This window comes from Gobio gobio, assembly GCF_949357685.1.
Source record: "Gobio gobio genome assembly, chromosome: 21".
In the NCBI taxonomy this organism is placed as follows: domain Eukaryota; kingdom Metazoa; phylum Chordata; class Actinopteri; order Cypriniformes; family Gobionidae; genus Gobio; species Gobio gobio.
Genome location: NC_137117.1, coordinates 1,891,543 through 1,910,616, shown reverse-complemented (window position 1 = coordinate 1,910,616; position 19,074 = coordinate 1,891,543). Strand labels below are relative to the sequence as shown.

Here is a 19,074-nt window from a genome sequence, read left to right as displayed (position 1 = left end):
CTAACTTTCCCGCAAGCGGTTCTATGGGCTGCCATAGACTCCAATGGTGGAAAAATAATAATAATAAATATAGCTGCAAGCAAGAAAATATCTCGTTTCGTTTTGGAGTTATAGACATTTATATGAAAAAACACGTTAAAAATGACTGACACCTGACTTTGATTGGATTTTACTACCCCCTACTATCAATATTTTGACATTTGGGCATTAGCATTTAGATATCGACATATGTTTACAAACTTCTGATGCTGGTTTCGTCTCGATCGGACTAGCGGTTTCAAAGATATCAGCTAACGTTTTGAATACACTAAATTACAACGCTGCACAAACCAAACACCGAAACCTGGCAAGTCTGGTATCGTTGGACTTGGCAAGGATTCAGGAGTCTAAAGGTACGTTCACACCAGAGGCGAATGAAGCGTTTCGCATGAGTGATTTACATCTTAAGTCAATGCAAAGATGCGAATAGACATTCTGCGGCGCGATTCGCACAAATGAGGCGGCGCGAATGGCGCGAGTTGAAAAATCTGAACTTTGGTGGATATTCACGCTGCGTTAACCAATCAGGAGTTTGCTCTAGTAGTGGCAACAATGAGGACAAAATCATATGTGGATACCCAAGGCTGTACGATACATCTTCATACTTTATAGAAACAGGAATAAAAAGGATCTTGCTTGGAAGAACGTGAGTGAGGAGGTCGGACAGTCTGGTGAGTTGTAAAAACGCTCTTTACTCAATTTGAGCTCTACATAGGGGGGATTTCAGGGTGATTTGGACACTTTTTGTCATTGAGATGACTTGGAAAAAGTGTCCCAATCACTCTGAATTCACCCTATTGAAACTACAAGCTAGCTAAAGCCGGAAAATTGAGCTGATTCTCCATATTTTAAAACAATCCATGTCAGCCATTTTACAACGAGACGAGCCGTCTGGCAGAAGCCCCTTCCATGACGCAAATTCGAGTTGTGTTGTGAAATGAATGTCACGCACGAATGAAGAGAGTAAACTCAAAATGTTCAAGCGTCCAACTACACGCGAATAGCGCGATTTATTCGCTTCATTCATGTCTGGTGTGAACGCACCATAAGGAGATGACTCTCGTGAAAATAAGTCAAGCACACCCAAAGTTATAAGCATTTGAAGAAAAAAACATATCCACTAGGTGGCGCTGTTTCGAAACTTCTCAGGCTCTTTCAGGGCATCGTGCTGATGACCCATACAGAGTTTCATAACAATCTATTAATGTGTTCATAAAATACAGCATTTTAGCACATCATTCAAAATGGCCGACAACTAAAATGGCCGACAGCCAAAATGGCCGGTGACATTTCCAATAAAACCTCAACATCTAAACCTCTGTTAATTCTCAATTAGAGCTTCTATAGATGTCTTATCCAAACTCTGCAGGACAGCGGCTCACTAGGACCGAACTTCTGCTCTAAGTAGAGGAAAACAATGGTATAATTGTACCCTAAGGGCCAGTTGTGTGCCTTTAAAGGTACAGTTATACGCAAAGGAACTAAATTGTACCTCCTGTATCTTTTTTTCCTGAGAGTGTAGCCACTAATTGTTTCGTATACTAACATTGTTTTTACATACATTTCAACCAATGATTGCATAATCTTCTTATGTACAGTATACAATCTTCTTTAACAGCGGATGAAGGCCAGAGCGGCAAACGGACGCTGTGTCACGTCCCGATGGAGGCATTTTGAGCAGGTATAGTTTGAATCCGGGGAGCCAAAATCTTGACCATCTTGACCAATATCTTCACACTATGCGTGTCGCTTTGGCTCATCTAGACTGACTTCAGTGAAGATCTCTTCTGCTGATCCTCGCCCTGTTGGGTACAACATTATTAACACACACTTACGTTATCACACATGCATACACATCACACTTTTTTCAACTTGAAAGAGACACAAAAGCACTAAATATAATACAGCGGTGGCCAAAAGCGATGTGCGATCGATTAAAGCACTTGTCCATGGCACTTTTGGCCACCGCTGTACGCATAAGAATGGACATTCTTTTGGTTGGACTGACCAGCATTAGAGACGTTATTGTTGTTTTCATTTTGCGACGCATCATCTGTGGTCAAATCATTCAAGTCAGAGTCTCCTCCAATCAGATCCAGGTCCAGGTTAAACTCCACTTTCTTCAGCGGTGGAGTGGAGCAGGAGGTTGAGGAGAAACTGTTCTCCTCTGGAAGGTTCTGATCGTCTTTAAGATTACAGACAGGAAGAATATCATCACCATTACATAACATTAAAGGGTTAGTTCACCCAAAAATGAAAATTCTGTCATTAATTACTTCCCCTCATGTCGTTCGACACCCGTCAGACCTCCGTTCATCTTCAGACACAAATGAAGATATTTTAGTGTAAATCTGATGCTCTGAAAGGCCTCCATTGGCACAACTTTACACTCTCAAGACCCTTAAAAGACACTAAAGACGTCGATACAAAGTCCATCTCACTACAGTGGTTCTACAATAACTTTATAAATCGGCGAGAATAGTTTTTGTGCGCAAAAAAACCCTAAATAACGACTTACATAGTGATGACGATTTCAAAACACGGCATCATGAAGCTTCGAAGCGTTATGAATCAGTGAGTCGATTCATGATTCGGATCGCGTGTCAAACCGCCAAACTGCTGAAATTTGGCGATTCAAACCGCTGAATCGACTCACTGATTCATAACGCTCTGAACCGCTGAATCGACTCGCTGATTCATAACGCTTCAAACTGCTGAATCGACTCACTGATTCATAACGCTCTGAACCGCTGAATCGACTCGCTGATTCATAACGCTACGAAGCTTCATGATGCCTTGTTTTGAAATCGTCATCACTATGTAAGTCGTTATTTAGGGTTTTTTTGCGCACAAAAACTATTCTCGCCGATTTATAAAGTTATTGTAGAGCCGCTGTAGTGAGATGGACTTTGTAACTTTAGTCTTTAGTGTCTTTTAAGGGTCTTGAGAGTGTAAAGTTGAGCCAATGGAGGCCTTTCAGAGCATCAGATTTACACTAAAATATCTTCATTTCTGTTCCGAAGATGAACGGAGGTCTTACGGGTGTCGAACGACATGAGGGGAAGTAATTAATGACAGAATTTTCATTTTTGGGTGAACTAACCCTTTAATGTCATGATCCTGTCTCTGCCTCTCTTTCCCCCCCTGCTGGTCATTCTCACACTCGCGCTTCCCTCCGGGCACTTGCACGCATACACTTAGGCCCAATCCCAATTCTATTTTATACCCCTTCACCTTCCCCTACCCCTACACCTACCTGTTCCCCTTGCCCCTTGAAACAGAGTGCCAAGGTGTAGGGGTGAAAATATTCCCCTAAGAAATGGGACACCACTACTACACCATTACACGTCATACCCCGTTTAATTTATTATAATGTCCTGTGATATTTAACCAGTATGAACAGCAATGAAGTGCGTAGGCTCTATCTCACAGAAATCAGGCGCGAGCACGTTTAACAAATTACTCACTCCCAACAGAGTTTTGCGCCGTATTTGGACTTAATAAAATGCCGCTCGTTTTCAGTTCAAAAACATATGAGCCAGAGTTTCCTAAGATGATACAGAATGATACAGAACATACAAGACTAGTGAAGCCGCTTTTCCATTGGACCAAACTGTTCTCTTTGTTTATTAACCCATTCCATTCCGTGCTGATCCGAGCCGGCCGGTATGGATATGGTTTCGTTTTCTACTTTGGTGCTGCGATAATGTTCATACGTTATACGTCAAGTCAGTCGTTGTCTTGGTAACGCGAGAGTTTACAGACGATATGTGATGTAAATATCGTCTGTGTTATGAAGGATGACCAGATATATATTTTTAAACTATTATTAATATGTGTTCAAATCACCCAAATAGTGCGTTTAGCAAGCTACGGAGAAACGGCAGCCAGGCGACACGCAAGTGATCGATCCCGAGTGGCAACACACACACATTCTAGCAGCACGGTAGCCGGTGGAGGGAAACTCCTCATACCCCTTCGTTCGAAGTGTGGTCCTGAAAAATCTTCGTTTGAAGGGCTATCTGGCCCTTCTTACCCCTACCACTCCAGCCTAAAAAGAATCGAGACACCCCTACACTCTAAAAAAAAGGCTCGTAATCATAGGGGAACCTTTTTTAGTGCTATATAGCACCAATTTTGGTGCTTCAGTGGTTCTTCAGCGGTTCTTCAGAGGTGCTATATAGCACCTTAGTCAAAGAACCGCTGAAGAACCTCTGAAGAACCGCTGAAGAACCACTGAAGCACCAAAATTGGTGCTATATAGCACTAAAAAAGGTTCCCCTATGATTACGAGCCAAGAACCATTTTTGGTGCAATATAGAACCTTTTTTTTTTTTAGAGTGTACCCCTTCACGTGAACGCGCAAAACGAAGGGGTAGGGGAAAGAGAAGGGCTTATGTGGTTCACACCGGACGCGATTCGCGCGAAGGTGGACGCGTGTACATTTCGAGTTTACTCGCGCGGATCGCGCGTGAAATTCGCGCGAATCGCGCGTGACATTCACTGCACAACAGATGCGAATTCGCGTCATGGGCGGGGCTTCCGCCAGCAGCTCGTCTCGTTGAGAAATGGCTGACATGGGCTGTGTTTACATGTCTTTTTTTTTGTTCATATCTACTGTTAATGTGTGACAAAACGTAGTTTTAAGACTTTTTCAGTCGATAATGTAGTTGTTTAAAGCTCAAATCTGTGGTTTATTTACATAAACAGTGCCTATTTGAAAATTTTATCTGCCGTTGTCGGAGCTGTTAGCTCCAGCGGACAGCGCGCTCAGCACACGTGAAAGCCGGCGAGGGCAACCTTTCCTCGGCCAGTCCTTCTGCCGTCTCCCGCTGGCTCTGATGTCTCTGTGGTGTGTCTCGAGCTATAATTCGTCTTGTAACGGCCGATCTTTGCTCTCATGGATCTATAATTTGTTCCCTGGCAAATCGTTTAGGCTGAGGGCAAAGATAAGTTTCATTACCTTATATTTTTAGGCTATAACTGTACGTTGCAGTTGTAACGTTAGCCTACTAGCACTGACTTTGAATGTTTGACTGCATTGTTTGCTTTATTTCATGTATAGCTTGTTATACATTACTTATACTTTTGTATTATTGATCATACATAAACTTGCATTTAACAAAAAGAGACTGGGTTGTGTTTCATGTCATTTAATGTTATCACAGTGATAATCATATTGTCTGAACCAGATATTAATATACAGATTTTCTCCTCATTGTTGTCACTACTAGAGCAAGCTCCAGATTGGTTAACGTGGCGCGAAATATCCGCCAAAGTTCAGATTTTTCAACTTGAGCGTTTCGCGCGAATCGCGCGTTCAAAACGCACAATTCGCGTCCTTCGCGCCGCCTCAATCGCGCGAATCTCGCCGCCTCATTCGCGTGAATCGTGCCGCAGAATGCCATTTCGCGTCTCTGCATTGACTTAACATGTAAATCACTCGCGCGAATCGCGTCCGGTGTGAACGCACTTTAAGGGGTAGAAATGGGATTGGGCCTTCGTCTCAGCAGTTTCTCGTTACTACTGCTAGGCTCATTCATTCCACACCTGTCCCTCCTTTTCCCCTCTGATTAGCGTCTCTATTTCTAGTTCTTGTCTATCCTTTGTTCTCTGCCAGATTATGAATTATGTTTGCAGATGTGTCGTCCTGCTATGACCTCTCGTATCCTGTCTTGTCCCCACTGTCGATGGTCATCAGCCAGTCTCCGTTGTTCTACTCTAGGGACCGGTCATCTACCCGGGTCTACTGCCTCATTGCATTGTTTGAGAAAGACTTTATGTTAGACGGCTCAGCGGCCGTATTGCTTATTCTCAATTAAAGGACTGTTTAACTTGCCTTCGCCTTTTGGGTCCTCTCTCTCACATCCTGACAATTAACTCAAACAACTCACTAACTCCTCTGAAGACAATGCTGATGATTTTGAATTGATATTTCCCTCGATTATGTCTTAAAGTGCCCCTATTATGCTTTTTTATTTGTCTCCTACAATAGGATAACATACATCAAAGGTCAAAAACACTTTCTCATAATATACACAGCACATCTTGTCATTTCTCAGAGTCTAAAAACTTCAATAAAGGATTTGGTCTCTCAAAACCCTGCCTTTCTGAGAGCCTCCTCTGCTCTGATTGGTCAGATGGCCCAGTCTGTTGTGATTGGTCAACTCTGATCAGATTGGTCAGATGGCCCAGTCTGTTGTTATTGGTCAACTCTGCTCTGATTGGTCAGATGGCCCAGTCTTTCATGATTGGTCTACTCTGCTCTGATTGGTCAGATGGCCCAGTCTGTTGTGATTGGTCAACTCTGCTCAGATTGGTCAGATGGCCCAGTCTGTTGTGATTGGTCTACTCTGCTCTGATTGGTCAGATGGCCCAGTCTGTCATGATTGGTCAACTCTGCTCTGATTGGTCAAACGGCCCAGTCTGTTGTGATTGGTCAACTCTGCTCTGATTGGCCAAACGGCCCAGTCTGTCATGATTGGTCAACTCTGCTCTGATTGGTCAAACGGCCCAGTCTGTCATGATTGGTCAACTCTGCTCTGATTGGTCAGATGGCCCAGTCTGTCATGATAGGTCAACTCTGCTCAGATTGGTCAGATGGCCCAGTCTGTCATGATTGGTCAACTCTGCTCAGATTGGTCAGATGGCCCAGTCTGTCATGATTGGTCAACTCTGCTCTGATTGGTCAGATGGCCCAGTCTTTCATGATTGGTCTACTCTGCTCTGATTGGTCAGATGGCCCAGTCAGTCATGATTGGTCAACTCTGCTCTGATTGGTCAAACGGCCCAGTCTGTTGTGATTGGTCAACTCTGCTCTGATTGGTCAGATGGCCCAGTCAGTCATGATTGGTCAACTCTGCTCTGATTGGCCAAACGGCCCTGTCTGTTGTGATTGGTCAACTCTGCTCTGATTGGTCAGATGGCCCAGTCTGTTGTGATTGGTCAACTCTGCTCTGATTGGCCAAACGGCCCAGTCTGTCATGATTGGTCAACTCTACTCAGATTGGTCAGATGGCCCAGTCTGTTGTGATTGGTCAACTCTGCTCTGATTGGTCAAACGGCCCAGTCTGTTGTGATTGGTCAACTCTGCTCTGATTGGTCAGATGGCCCAGTCTGTCATGATTGGTCTACTCTGCTCTGATTGGTCAGATGGCCCAGTCTGTTGTGATTGGTCTACCCTGCTCTGATTGGTCAGATGGCCCAGTCTGTTGTGATTGGTCAACTCTGATCAGATTGGTCAGATGGCCCAGTCTGTTGTGATTGGTCAACTCTGATCAGATTGGTCAGATGGCCCAGTCTGTTGTGATTGGTCAACTCTGATCAGATTGGTCAGATGGCCCAGTCTTTCATGATTGGTCAACTCTGCTCTGATTGGCCAAACGGCCCAGTCTGTCATGATTGGTCAACTCTGCTCTGATTGGTCAAACGGCCCAGTCTGTCATGATTGGTCTGAAAAGGTGCACAATGCTGTTAAAACAATGTAAAATGCTGCTGTTTGTCCAATCCTCTCCGCCAATAACAGTGACCATGACTGGATTTAGTCGTTACCATTTTCATTGTCAGGTGCTTGTTCAGTTTTCTCTCCTGCACACCCATTGGCTATCGGGCTGGTCTTTCCCCCAGACTTGTCTTCCTCTACGAAGTCCAGACACACAGGCAGATCTGAGCAGAGACACATACAGAGACATTAGCACAAACAGACGGAACGCACACACATTTAAATACACATGTGTAGGTGTAGTAGTTGTGAATCCACACTTGCCTTTGTTGGTTAGTTCGTAGCTTATGCCTTGTTGGTCGCTCCTGAGCGGAGTGTCACAATCATTAGCGGCTACGTCCACACGAGTCAGATCAAATGAGTAACTCTACGACGAGAATGGGGGAATTACTGACAAAGAATCCAGTAGATCAGCCTGAAGCTCCTTTCACACTGGACACGATTTTGACGCGCGAATAATTCGCGCGATTGTTTTATTTTTTGATCAGCTGTTTGTGTAATGAGTGCTTTCACACCGAACGCGAATGTGCTGTGGCGAAAAAACAACGTTTATTTTTTTCGTTTCGATGTCGATTTTTTTTAACACTCGCAACGACAGAAAAGGCTTAAACCAATCACATACAAGGAAACAAAGGTGACGAAATGTCCAGTTGATGTCACTCGCCATTCAATCAACATTAACCTTTGCCAGGAGTCGCATTTCTCACGAGATTACAGCTGTAGTTGTGTTTACAGCTGTGCAGATGCAGATGTGTTTGCCCACTATAGGCTTCGATATTATAATCAATACATTGAATTATTTTTTTTTTATCTAATTGTGTCCGCGACTATAGAAAGTGAATGTGTTTCCGTCAGTACGACTGTGTCTGTGGCACTTAAATGTTTATATTGTGACTCAACTGGAAACACAGCAGCTCCGGATCGAGCCGTTCCTTTAGAGTGTGTGTGTGTGTGTGTGTGTGTGTGTGTGTGTGTGTGTGTGTGTGTGTGTGTGTGTGTGTGTGTGTGTGTGTGTGTGTGTGTGTGTGTGTGTGTGTGTGTGTGTGTGTCTCGTCAGATGCGCTGCTACCGTCTCTGTCTGGAGGAGCTCCTCAAATTGTCCCACGGACATTTGAAAGTAAGTTCGGAATCGGCCATGATAAAGTTTTAGCTCCTGTAGATTCGCATCCTCCCCTTCAGACTCTCTGTTCTTTAAGACTGGCTGCACACAAAACCTTCTTCTCTGTCTTTTAAAGAAAATTAAAAGCTCGTCTCCACTGAATGATTACGTGTCCGTGTTTCTCAGCTGTCGCCGCGAATGTTTGGGAATGTTGGAGCTCTGAAACGTCGCAAACTCGCGTCGCGGCTGGTGTGAATGGTTTTAACGCGAACTATTCGCACACGAAATATTCGCCTTTTTCCGCTTCGCTTTTTCGTTACGCGTCCGGTGTGAAAGGGCCTTTAGTGTGTGTGTGTGTGTATAAATATATGAAAAATGTACACTGACTCTGCTCTAAACCCAGTGAGCTGCCTAAAAAAAGTGTTATATTTGATCTATTTTTATATATATTTTAAATTTTTAATTTATTGAATTTTTCATTATTTTATAAAATTATAAAAAAAAATATATATATTTTTGCTGCTTAATTTGTGGAAACTGATATTTCTTTTTCAGGATTCTTTGATTAACACAATTGACTTTAACACAAATTTTGAAACACAGAATATGACTCATTGATACTCGTCTGCTCACCAAGACTGCATTTTTTTCATAAAAAATACAGTAAAAATTGTGAAATATTATTATTATTTAAAATAACTGATAATAATGTGAATATATAGTCAAATGTAATTTATTCCTGTGATCACAGCTGAATTTATCATCATTACTCCAGTGATTGGTGGTTGTCAGTATATATCAAAGGTAAATCAGATATTAGTATTTCAATAGATCAGTGATTTAACATTATTTCATTTTTTTTTACCGTACATTTTTTATAGTGTACACGTAATTATTACAATTATACGGTTATGAACTGTAAAATAACGTAATTATTACATTATAAACCTTTAAATTATATGGTGCTTTCCTGTAAAACCTAAAACGTTACTACCGTATTTTTTACAGTAAAGTTCTGGCAACCACTGCTGCCGTTTTTTTACCGTAAATTTTACAGGGATTTACGTGATGTAAATCCAACAGTGTACAATGTTTTTGCTTTTGATCAATTACATTTTTTTTTATCTTACTGACCCCCAAACTTTTGTTTTCCACCTAAATATGAAGCAGCACAACTGTTTCAACACGTATGATAATCATAAGTGTATATTGCGCATCAAATCATCACTGTAAAAATGATCGTGATTTTAACGGTTAAATACAGTAAAAATGCTACTGTGAAAAACAGTTAATTGGTTAACAGAAAGATTCCATACTATAAATAACTGTAATAGATCTAACCTTTAATTTAATTTAATTTTACAGTAAAATACCGTTTAATTTAAAGTTTTTGGAAGTGAAAAAAACAAGTCATTGTATAATTTACAGTGAAAACCGTAAATTGACATTCCCAGAATTCCCTGCATGACACATTGGATGTATTTTCATTGAAATAACTGTTTCTTAGTTTTTTTTTAATCAGTTATACATCAGGGTTTTAATGTTACATCTAATGTTGTTAAATTAATGTTCAAACTGTGATATTTCTTTTTCAGGATTCTTTGATTAATAGACAGTTCAAAAGATCAGATTTTTATTGGAAAGTTTGAAATTATAAATACATTTGAAATTATAAATGCCTTTACCCTTTACTGTCACTTTTGATCAATTTAATGCATCCTTACTGAATAAAATTATTCATATACACACACACACACACATATATATATATATATATATATATATATATATATATATATATTAAGAAATTTCCACAAACAGCACAACTGTTCCAACATTGATAATATTAATAATAATAATAATAATCATCATAAATGTTTCTAAATCCTCATATGAGAAGGATTTGTGAAGGATCATGTGACACTGAAGACTGGAGTAATGATGATGATAAATTTAGCTTTGATCACAGGAATAAATTACACTTTACTATAAATTCGTATAGAAAACAGCTATTTTGAATTATAATAATATTTCACTATTTTTAATGATTTTACTGTATTTTTAGTCAAATAAATGCCGCTTTGGTGAGCAGAAGAGACTCTTTCAAACACATTAAACATCTGAGTTATTCAAAACATTTGACCGTCAGAACATGTTATTTAGTACTAAAAAGCCCAAAAGGTCCAAAATTAACACTTAACAAATACAATATAGATTCAAGAAAAAATAAAGTAAAAATTCAAAACTGCAAGAAATGGCAGTGTGACACTCTTTGATGTTAGTGATTAAAATAATAACAATAATAATAATTAAACGTAATTCCCCTATTAATGGCAAAAAGGTTATTTTGAACTTTAATATACACTAGAAGCTCACTAGGGTTTGTAACACATCCAAAATATCCAAAATATAAAAATGACAGAAATCTTACCCTTCCTTTCTTTCTCAGAAAATACAAAATGCAAACCAGAAGAACAATCAGGATGATGATGATGATCAATATGATGATGGCTGTCAAAAACATGGTTTATAAACTTTATAATGGGACATTATTGTGGAAGCAGATTAAAGGTGTCACAGTAAAGATTCAGACAGGAAGAGAGGATGTGTTCGTATCTTCTGCAGAGCTCACCTCCGGTGTACGATCCTGAATCTGAAACAGAAGAGCGCTCGCGTTACAGCAAACCAACAACACACCTTATAGTTATGATCAAATCTGGTGTGAGGCTATGCATGCACATGTGTTTAAATAAAACAAACAGAGAGAGAGAGAGAGAGAGAGAGAGAGAGAGAGAGAGAGAGAGAGAGAGAGAGAGAGAGAGAGAGATTTTGCTGTTGTGGTAAGTGTGTGTTCAGAAAGCAAACATGCAGAAGTTCACGCCCACTCACACTTCAACCGCTCAGATCTGAAACTTCACTGCCCTTTTCTCACTGATAGACGCCCTGAACTGTACACTCACAATTACACATTTGTTCTTAAAGGGTTAATTCACCCAAAAATGTAAATTGTGTGATTAATGACTGAGCCTCATGTGGTTGGACACCCGTCAGACCTCCGTTCATCTTCAGACACAAATGAAGATATTTTAGTGTAAATCTGATGCTCTGAAAGGCCTCCATTGGCTCAACTTTACACTCTCAAGACCCTTAAAAGACACTAAAGACTAAAGTTACAAAGTCCATCTCACTACAGCGGCTCTACAATAACTTTATGAATCGGCGATAATAGTTTTTGTGCGCAAAAAAAAACCCTAAATAATGACTTACATAGTGATGACGATTTCAAAACACGGCCTCATGAAGCTTCGAAGCGTTATGAATCAGTGAGTCGATTCAGCGGTTCAGAGCGTTATGAATCAGTGAGTCGAATCAGCAGTTTGAAGCGTTATGAATCAGTGAGTCGATTCAGCGGTTCAGAGCGTTATGAATCAGCGAGTCGATTCAGCGGTTCAGAGCGTTATGAATCAGCGAGTCGATTCAGCGGTTCAGAGCGTTATGAATCAGCGAGTCGATTCAGCGGTTCAGAGCGTTATGAATCAGTGAGTCGATTCAGCGGTTCAGAGCGTTATGAATCAGTGAGTCGATTCAGCGGTTCAGAGCGTTATGAATCAGTGAGCCGATTCAGCAGTTCAGAGCGTTATGAATCAGTGAGTCGATTCAGCGGTTTGGAGCGTTATGAATCAGTGAGTCGATTCAGCAGTTTGGAGCGTTATGAATCAGTGAGTCGATTCAGCGGTTTGGAGCATTATGAATCAGTGAGTCGATTCAGCGTTTTGAAGCATTATGAATCAGTGAGTCGATTCAGTGGTTCGGAGCGTTATGAATCAGTGAGTCGATTCAGCAGTTTGGAGCATTATGAATCAGTGAGTCGATTCAGCGGTTTGGAGCGTTATGAATCAGTGAGTCGATTCAGCGGTTTGAAGCGTTATGAATCAGTGAGTCGATTCAGCAGTTTGGAGCATTATGAATCAGTGAGTCGATTCAGCGGTTTGAAACGTTATGAATCAGTGAGTCGATTCAGCGGTTTGTATCGCCAAATTTCAGCAGTTTGGCGGTTTGACATGCGATCCGAGTCATGATTCGACTCACTGATTCATAACGCTTCGAAGCTTCATGATGCCGTGTTTTGAAATCGTCATCACTATATAAGTCGTTATTTAGGGTTTTTTTGCGCACAGAAACTATTCTCGTCTTCATAAAGTTATTGTAGAGCCGCTGTAGTGAGATGGACTTTGTAACTTTAGTCTTTAGTGTCTTTTAAGGGTCTTGAGAGTGTAAAGTTGAGCCAATGGAGGCCTTTCAGAGCATCAGATTTACACTAAAATATCTTCATTTGTGTCTGAAGATGAACGGAGGTCTGACGGGTGTCCAACCACATGAGGCTCAGTCATTAATGACACAATTTACATCTTTGGCTGAACTAACCCTTTAAGGTGTAATGTTTACAAAAGGGGATTTTAAAGACAAATTTTGAAACACAGAATATGACTCATTGATACTGATAGTCTCGTCTGCTCACCAAGACTGCATTTTTTTAATTAAAAAAATACAGTAACATTTTTGAAATATTATTATTATTTAAAATAACTGATAATAATGTGAATATATAGTAAAGTGTAATTTATTCCTGTGATCACAGCTGAATTTATCATCATTACTCCAGTCTGAAGTGTCACATGATCCTTCACAAATCCTTCTAATATGATGATTCGATGATCAATATACACTTATGATTATTATACGTGTTGAAAACAGTTGTGCTGATTCAGATTTAGGTGGAAATCAAAAGTTTGGGGTCAGTAAGATAAAAAAAAAAAATTATTGATCAAAAGAAAAAAAAGGCGTGTTGGATTTATTTGTTAAAAAAAATCCCTGTAAAATTTACGGTAAAAAAACGGCAGCTGTGGTTGCCAGAACTTTACCGTAAAAAATACGGCAGTAACGTTTTAGGTTTTACGGGACAGCACCATATAATTTAAAGGTTTAGTTTAATTTAAAATTCTACAGTTTAAAATCATATAATTGTAATAAATACGTGTACAATATAAAAATTTACAGTAAAAAAACACATTTCATTAACTGAAATAATGTTAAATCACCAACCTATTGAACTACTAATATCTGTGATGTAACTTTGATACTGCAACCACCAATCACAGCTGAGATGAGCGTCACATGATCAATCAAAGTTTTAAGGAGGACAGTAGTCATATATAGAAGGTGCTCAGTGTCATTCACACAAACACTGAACACCATCATGGTAACACACATGACATTATATAAATGCGATTGGGTTGTTTTAACCCAGCGATTGGGTTTTTTAAGCAAACATTTATCCCAATCGCTGGGTTTAAACAACCCATTCACTGGGTTAAAACAACCCAATCGCTGGGTCAACACAACCCATTCACTGGGTTAAAACAACCCAATCGCTGGGTTTAAACAACCCATTCACTGGGTTAAAACAACCCATTCGCTGGGTTAACACAACCCATTCGCTGGGTTAAAACAACCCATTCGCTGGGTTAAAACAACCCATTCACTGGGTTAACACAACCCAATCGCTGGGTTAAAACAACCCATTCACTGGGTTAACACAACCCATTCACTGGGTTAACACAACCCAATCGCTGGGTTAACACAACCCAATCGCTGGGTTAAAACAACCCATTCACTGGGTTAAGACAACCCAATCGCTGGGTTAACACAACCCAATCGCTGGGTTTAAACAACCCATTCACTGGGTTAACTCAACCCAATCGCTGGGTTAACACAACCCAATTGCTGGGTTAAAACAACCCATTCACTGGGTTAACACAACCCAATCGCTGGGTTTAAACAACCCATTCGCTGGGTCAACACAACCCAATCGCTGGGTCAACACAACCCATTCCCTGGGTTAAAACAACCCATTTACTGGGTTAACACAACCCAATCGCTGGGTTAAAACAACACATTCACTGGGTTAACACAACCCAATCGCTGGGTTAACACAACCCAATTACTGGGTTAAAACAACCCATTCACTGGGTTAACACAACCCAATCGCTGGGTTAAAACAACCCATTCACTGGGTTAACACAACCCAATCGCTGGGTTAACACAACCCAATTGCTGGGTTAAAAAAAAACATTCACTGGGTTAACACAACCCAATCGCTGGGTTTAAACAACCCATTCACTGGGTTAACACAACCCAATCGCTGGGTTAACACAACCCAATCGCTGGGTTAACACAACCCAATTACTGGGTTAAAACAACCCATTCACTGGGTTAACACAACCCAATCGCTGGGTTAAAACAACCCATTCACTGGGTTAACACAACCCAATCGCTGGGTTAACACAACCCAATTGCTGGGTTAAAAAAACCCATTCGCTGGGTTAACACAACCCAATTGCTGGGTTAAAAAAACCCATTCACTGGGTTAACACAACCCAATCGCTGGGTTTAAACAACCCATTCACTGGGTTAACACAACCCAATCGCTGGGTTAACACAACCCAATTGCTGGGTTAAAAAAACCCATTCGCTGGGTTAACACAACCCAATTGCTGGGTTAAAAAAACCCATTCACTGGGTTAACACAACCCAATCGCTGGGTTAAAACAACCCAATCGCTGGGTTAACACAACCCAATCGCTGGGTTAAAACAACCCATTCACTGGGTTAAGACAACCCAATCGCTGGGTTAACACAACCCAATCGCTGGGTTTAAACAACCCATTCACTGGGTTAACACAACCCAATCGCTGGGTTAACACAACCCAATTGCTGGGTTAAAAAAACCCATTCACTGGGTTAACACAACCCAATCGCTGGGTTTAAACAACCCATTCACTGGGTTAACACAACCCAATCGCTGGGTTAAAACAACCCAATCGCTGGGTTAACACAACCCAATCGCTGGGTTAAAACAACCCATTCACTGGGTTAAGACAACCCAATCGCTGGGTTAACACAACCCAATCGCTGGGTTTAAACAACCCATTCACTGGGTTAACTCAACCCAATCGCTGGGTTAACACAACCCAATTGCTGGGTTAAAACAACCCATTCACTGGGTTAACACAACCCAATCGCTGGGTTTAAACAACCCATTCGCTGGGTTAACACAACCCAATCGCTGGGTCAACACAACCCATTCCCTGGGTTAAAACAACCCATTCACTGGGTTAACACAACCCAATCGCTGGGTTAAAACAACCCATTCACTGGGTTAACACAACCCAATCGCTGGGTTAACACAACCCAATCGCTGGGTTAAAACAACCCATTCACTGGGTTAACACAACCCAATCGCTGGGTTAACACAACCCAATCGCTGGGTTAAAACAACCCATTCACTGGGTTAACACAACCCAATCGCTGGGTTAAAACAACCCATTCGCTGGGTTAACACAACCCATAATTTTACAGTATTTATAATTAAATAAATGCAGCTTCGGTGAGCAGAAGGGACATTTTAAAATAATTTTAAAAAATAATTTATTCCAATCGCTTGACTGTAAATGTGGACGAATGTGTGCTTGAAGCTCTAATACAAGGAGCTTCTTTCTTTTTCTTTTACAATGGGTGAATATTTCTGAAAGTTATTGAATGTTTTGCATGTGAACAAAAGGTCAGTGAAAAAAGTCTCACTTTAAACCACAATCTTGAGCTGGTTTGGCGCTCAGACTCTGAAGCACAAATGCACAACAGAACGTCATATGTAAAAATAAGAGGCATTCAGTGTAATAAATACTACAGTAATCAGCCTCATTGCCCATAATGACCACCTAACAATGGCTGGATTTAAAAACCTTCAAACTTTTAGTATCATGATGCTTCCTCCCACCGTTTTTCATCTCAGGAGGAGGATTCGTCTCGATGTTGTGCGTGGTGATCGCGGGACGGGCGGTCGAAGGGGTCACTTTGGTGGACTCTGAGACAGATTCAGGGACTGGAATGTCTGGATCCGAAATGTTTTCATTGCTCGTATTTGTAGAAAGATCAGTTTCATCATAATCATATGAAAGATCATATGTGACATCTCCAACTGTTGCTGATTCTGCCGTTGTCACAGTAATGTTCGAGTCGGATGTGCTTGATATTTGAATAGTGGTCTTCTCTGTAGAAGATGGTGATGGTGTGGAGAACATCCCATAATCACACACGAGAAGAACAGCTGAAAATATAATAAGAGAGGACAAAACATAATAAATAAAAAAGGAAACCTTAATTTGATAGCAAATAAGAGCAGATATTCTATATAGACATACACTCTAAAAAATGTGGGGTTAAAAAATGACCAAAGTTGGGTTGAAAATGGACTAACCCAACAAATGGGTTGTTTTAACCCAGCAATTGGGTTGTTTAACCCAGCAGTTAGGTTAAATGTTTGCTTAAAACAACCCAATTACTGGGTTAGTCCATTTTCAACCCAACTTGGGGTATTTTTAACCCCGCATTTTTTAAAGTGCACTCTTTTAAAATTAAGTTCTTCATTGGCATTGATGGTTCCACACACACACACACACACACACACACACACACACACACACACACACACACACACACACACACACACACACACACACACACACACACACACACACACACACACACACACACACACACACACACACACACACACACACACACACACACACAAATGCAGCATCTAATATGTTTATGACATCGCAACAACCATAATACACTCTAAAAAATGCTGGGTTAAAAATAACCCAAGTTGGGTTGAAAATAGACTAACCCAGCAATTGGGCTGTTTTAACCCAGCAATTGAGTTGTTTTAAGCAAACATTTAACCCAACCGCTGGGTTAAAACAACCCAATTCCTGGGTTAGTCCATTTTCAACCCCAACTTGGGTTATTTTTTAGAGTGTAGGATTAACAAAAACAGACACAAATGAGACAATGTTATATAAACTATAAAGCTATAAAATAAATGTGAATATCAGCTCAGATTACAAAAAAATCCTTCATCAAGTTCATATTAAGATCTCGTGGCTTCAGACTGCACATATGAGCACATTGTTGAGATATATCTGGAAGTTTTTCCTGCTTGAGAAGCAAAAGTTCATTCAGTCTCTTCACTATTGAGGAAAACATTTGAGATATTTAGGAAATCTCGTTCGTTTATGGGAAAGACAGTCGACTGGATACAGGAAGACACTTTCAGATTCTCTTGAAAATTCAAAGCCATGATTAAAACAAAACCAAAATGATTCTCAGTTTCACAAGGCTTAACTCTATACGCCAGATCTCCCTTAAACAATATCTGATGAAAGAATGAAATAACTCACCAAAAATGTGTAAAAACAGCCGGTAAGTGCTCATCTTTCCGTCTGGTCTTCTTCTGTGACAGTAACAGTCCAGCTCCAGCTAAAGTGAGTTTCTGCTCTCTGACACTTCGTCATCAGAGCCTTTGAATCATGCAAACCACAACAGGGCCTGAACAGGATGCCTGCAGCTCAGACACACACATGCAAACGTGCACCTTTATAACTGTTCAGAGGAAGTTCAAGTGACACTAATGCAAGATTCAACATCAAATCATTAATAATGATAATAAAAACAGATCTCTATTCCTTACCTGATGGATTGTCTCTAGATATATGTGGTTGCAGCAAATAGGCTGAAGGTTTTTAATATATATATTTTAAATGTTTGGGTGCCAGTATTGTTGCATATCACTATCAGACGTAAACCACATGATCAGAACTAAATAACAACACACATGTAATATTCAATGGATTGTTTTGAAATTTGCAAAAGCTGAAATCAATGCTTGCCGACACCCTAGAGAGGTTAGTTTCAGTGTACACTACTATTTTTTGCTGAATAGCCACCCCTGGTGGACACTTGTGTGCTGCTCAGGCCTTATGTCCGAGTTATACACACGGAGGAGGAGATAAAAGTTCCTCTAAAGGTTTCCAAAATCCTGAACCTTTATAGAACATTAGGGACACTCCTGAAATGTCCTCTTTTGGTTATGATTGTGCTGCAGTTCAAGGTTCCCAATATGACTTTAGGGGGACGTTCCATTTTGGTTATTTTATAGTCACATAAGAATGTTACAAAGAGGATATTTGGGACATTAACAGAACGTTCTCCACATGGTCCTCTGTTGGTCATATAATAACGTTCCAAATATGACTTTAGGGGGACGTCCCATTTTGGTTATTTTATGGTCACATAAGAATGTAACAAAGAGGACATTTGGGACATTAGCAGAACGTTCTCCACATGGTCCTCTGTTGGTCATATAATAACGTTCCAAATATGACTTTAGGGGGACGTCCCATTTTGGTTATTTTATGGTCACATAAGAATGTAACAAAGAGGACATTTGGGACATTAGCAGAACGTTCTCCACATGGTCCTCTGTTGGTCATATAATAACGTTCCAAATATGACTTTAGGGGGACGTCCC

General features: G+C 40.5%; 1 protein-coding gene across 1 annotated transcript in view; it reads right to left on the bottom strand.

Moving 5' to 3' along the window:
• Positions 1–18,059, bottom strand: part of LOC307117974 (uncharacterized protein) — an 18,847-nt gene extending 788 nt beyond the window's left edge. Inside the window, exons 1-8 of the mRNA XM_079803267.1 lie at positions 17,945–18,059; positions 16,477–16,806; positions 11,272–11,292; positions 11,071–11,150; positions 7,805–7,907; positions 7,591–7,704; positions 2,048–2,224; positions 1–1,841 (exon numbers count right to left, since the gene is read on the bottom strand). The exon at positions 1–1,841 is cut by the window's left edge and continues 788 nt beyond it. Coding sequence (XP_079659393.1) covers positions 1,777–1,841; positions 2,048–2,224; positions 7,591–7,704; positions 7,805–7,907; positions 11,071–11,150; positions 11,272–11,292; positions 16,477–16,806; positions 17,945–17,978 — 924 coding nt within the window. The 5' untranslated portion in view covers positions 17,979–18,059 and the 3' untranslated portion in view covers positions 1–1,776. The remainder of the gene's footprint in view (positions 1,842–2,047; positions 2,225–7,590; positions 7,705–7,804; positions 7,908–11,070; positions 11,151–11,271; positions 11,293–16,476; positions 16,807–17,944) is intronic.
• Positions 18,060–19,074: the final 1,015 nt, after the last annotated feature.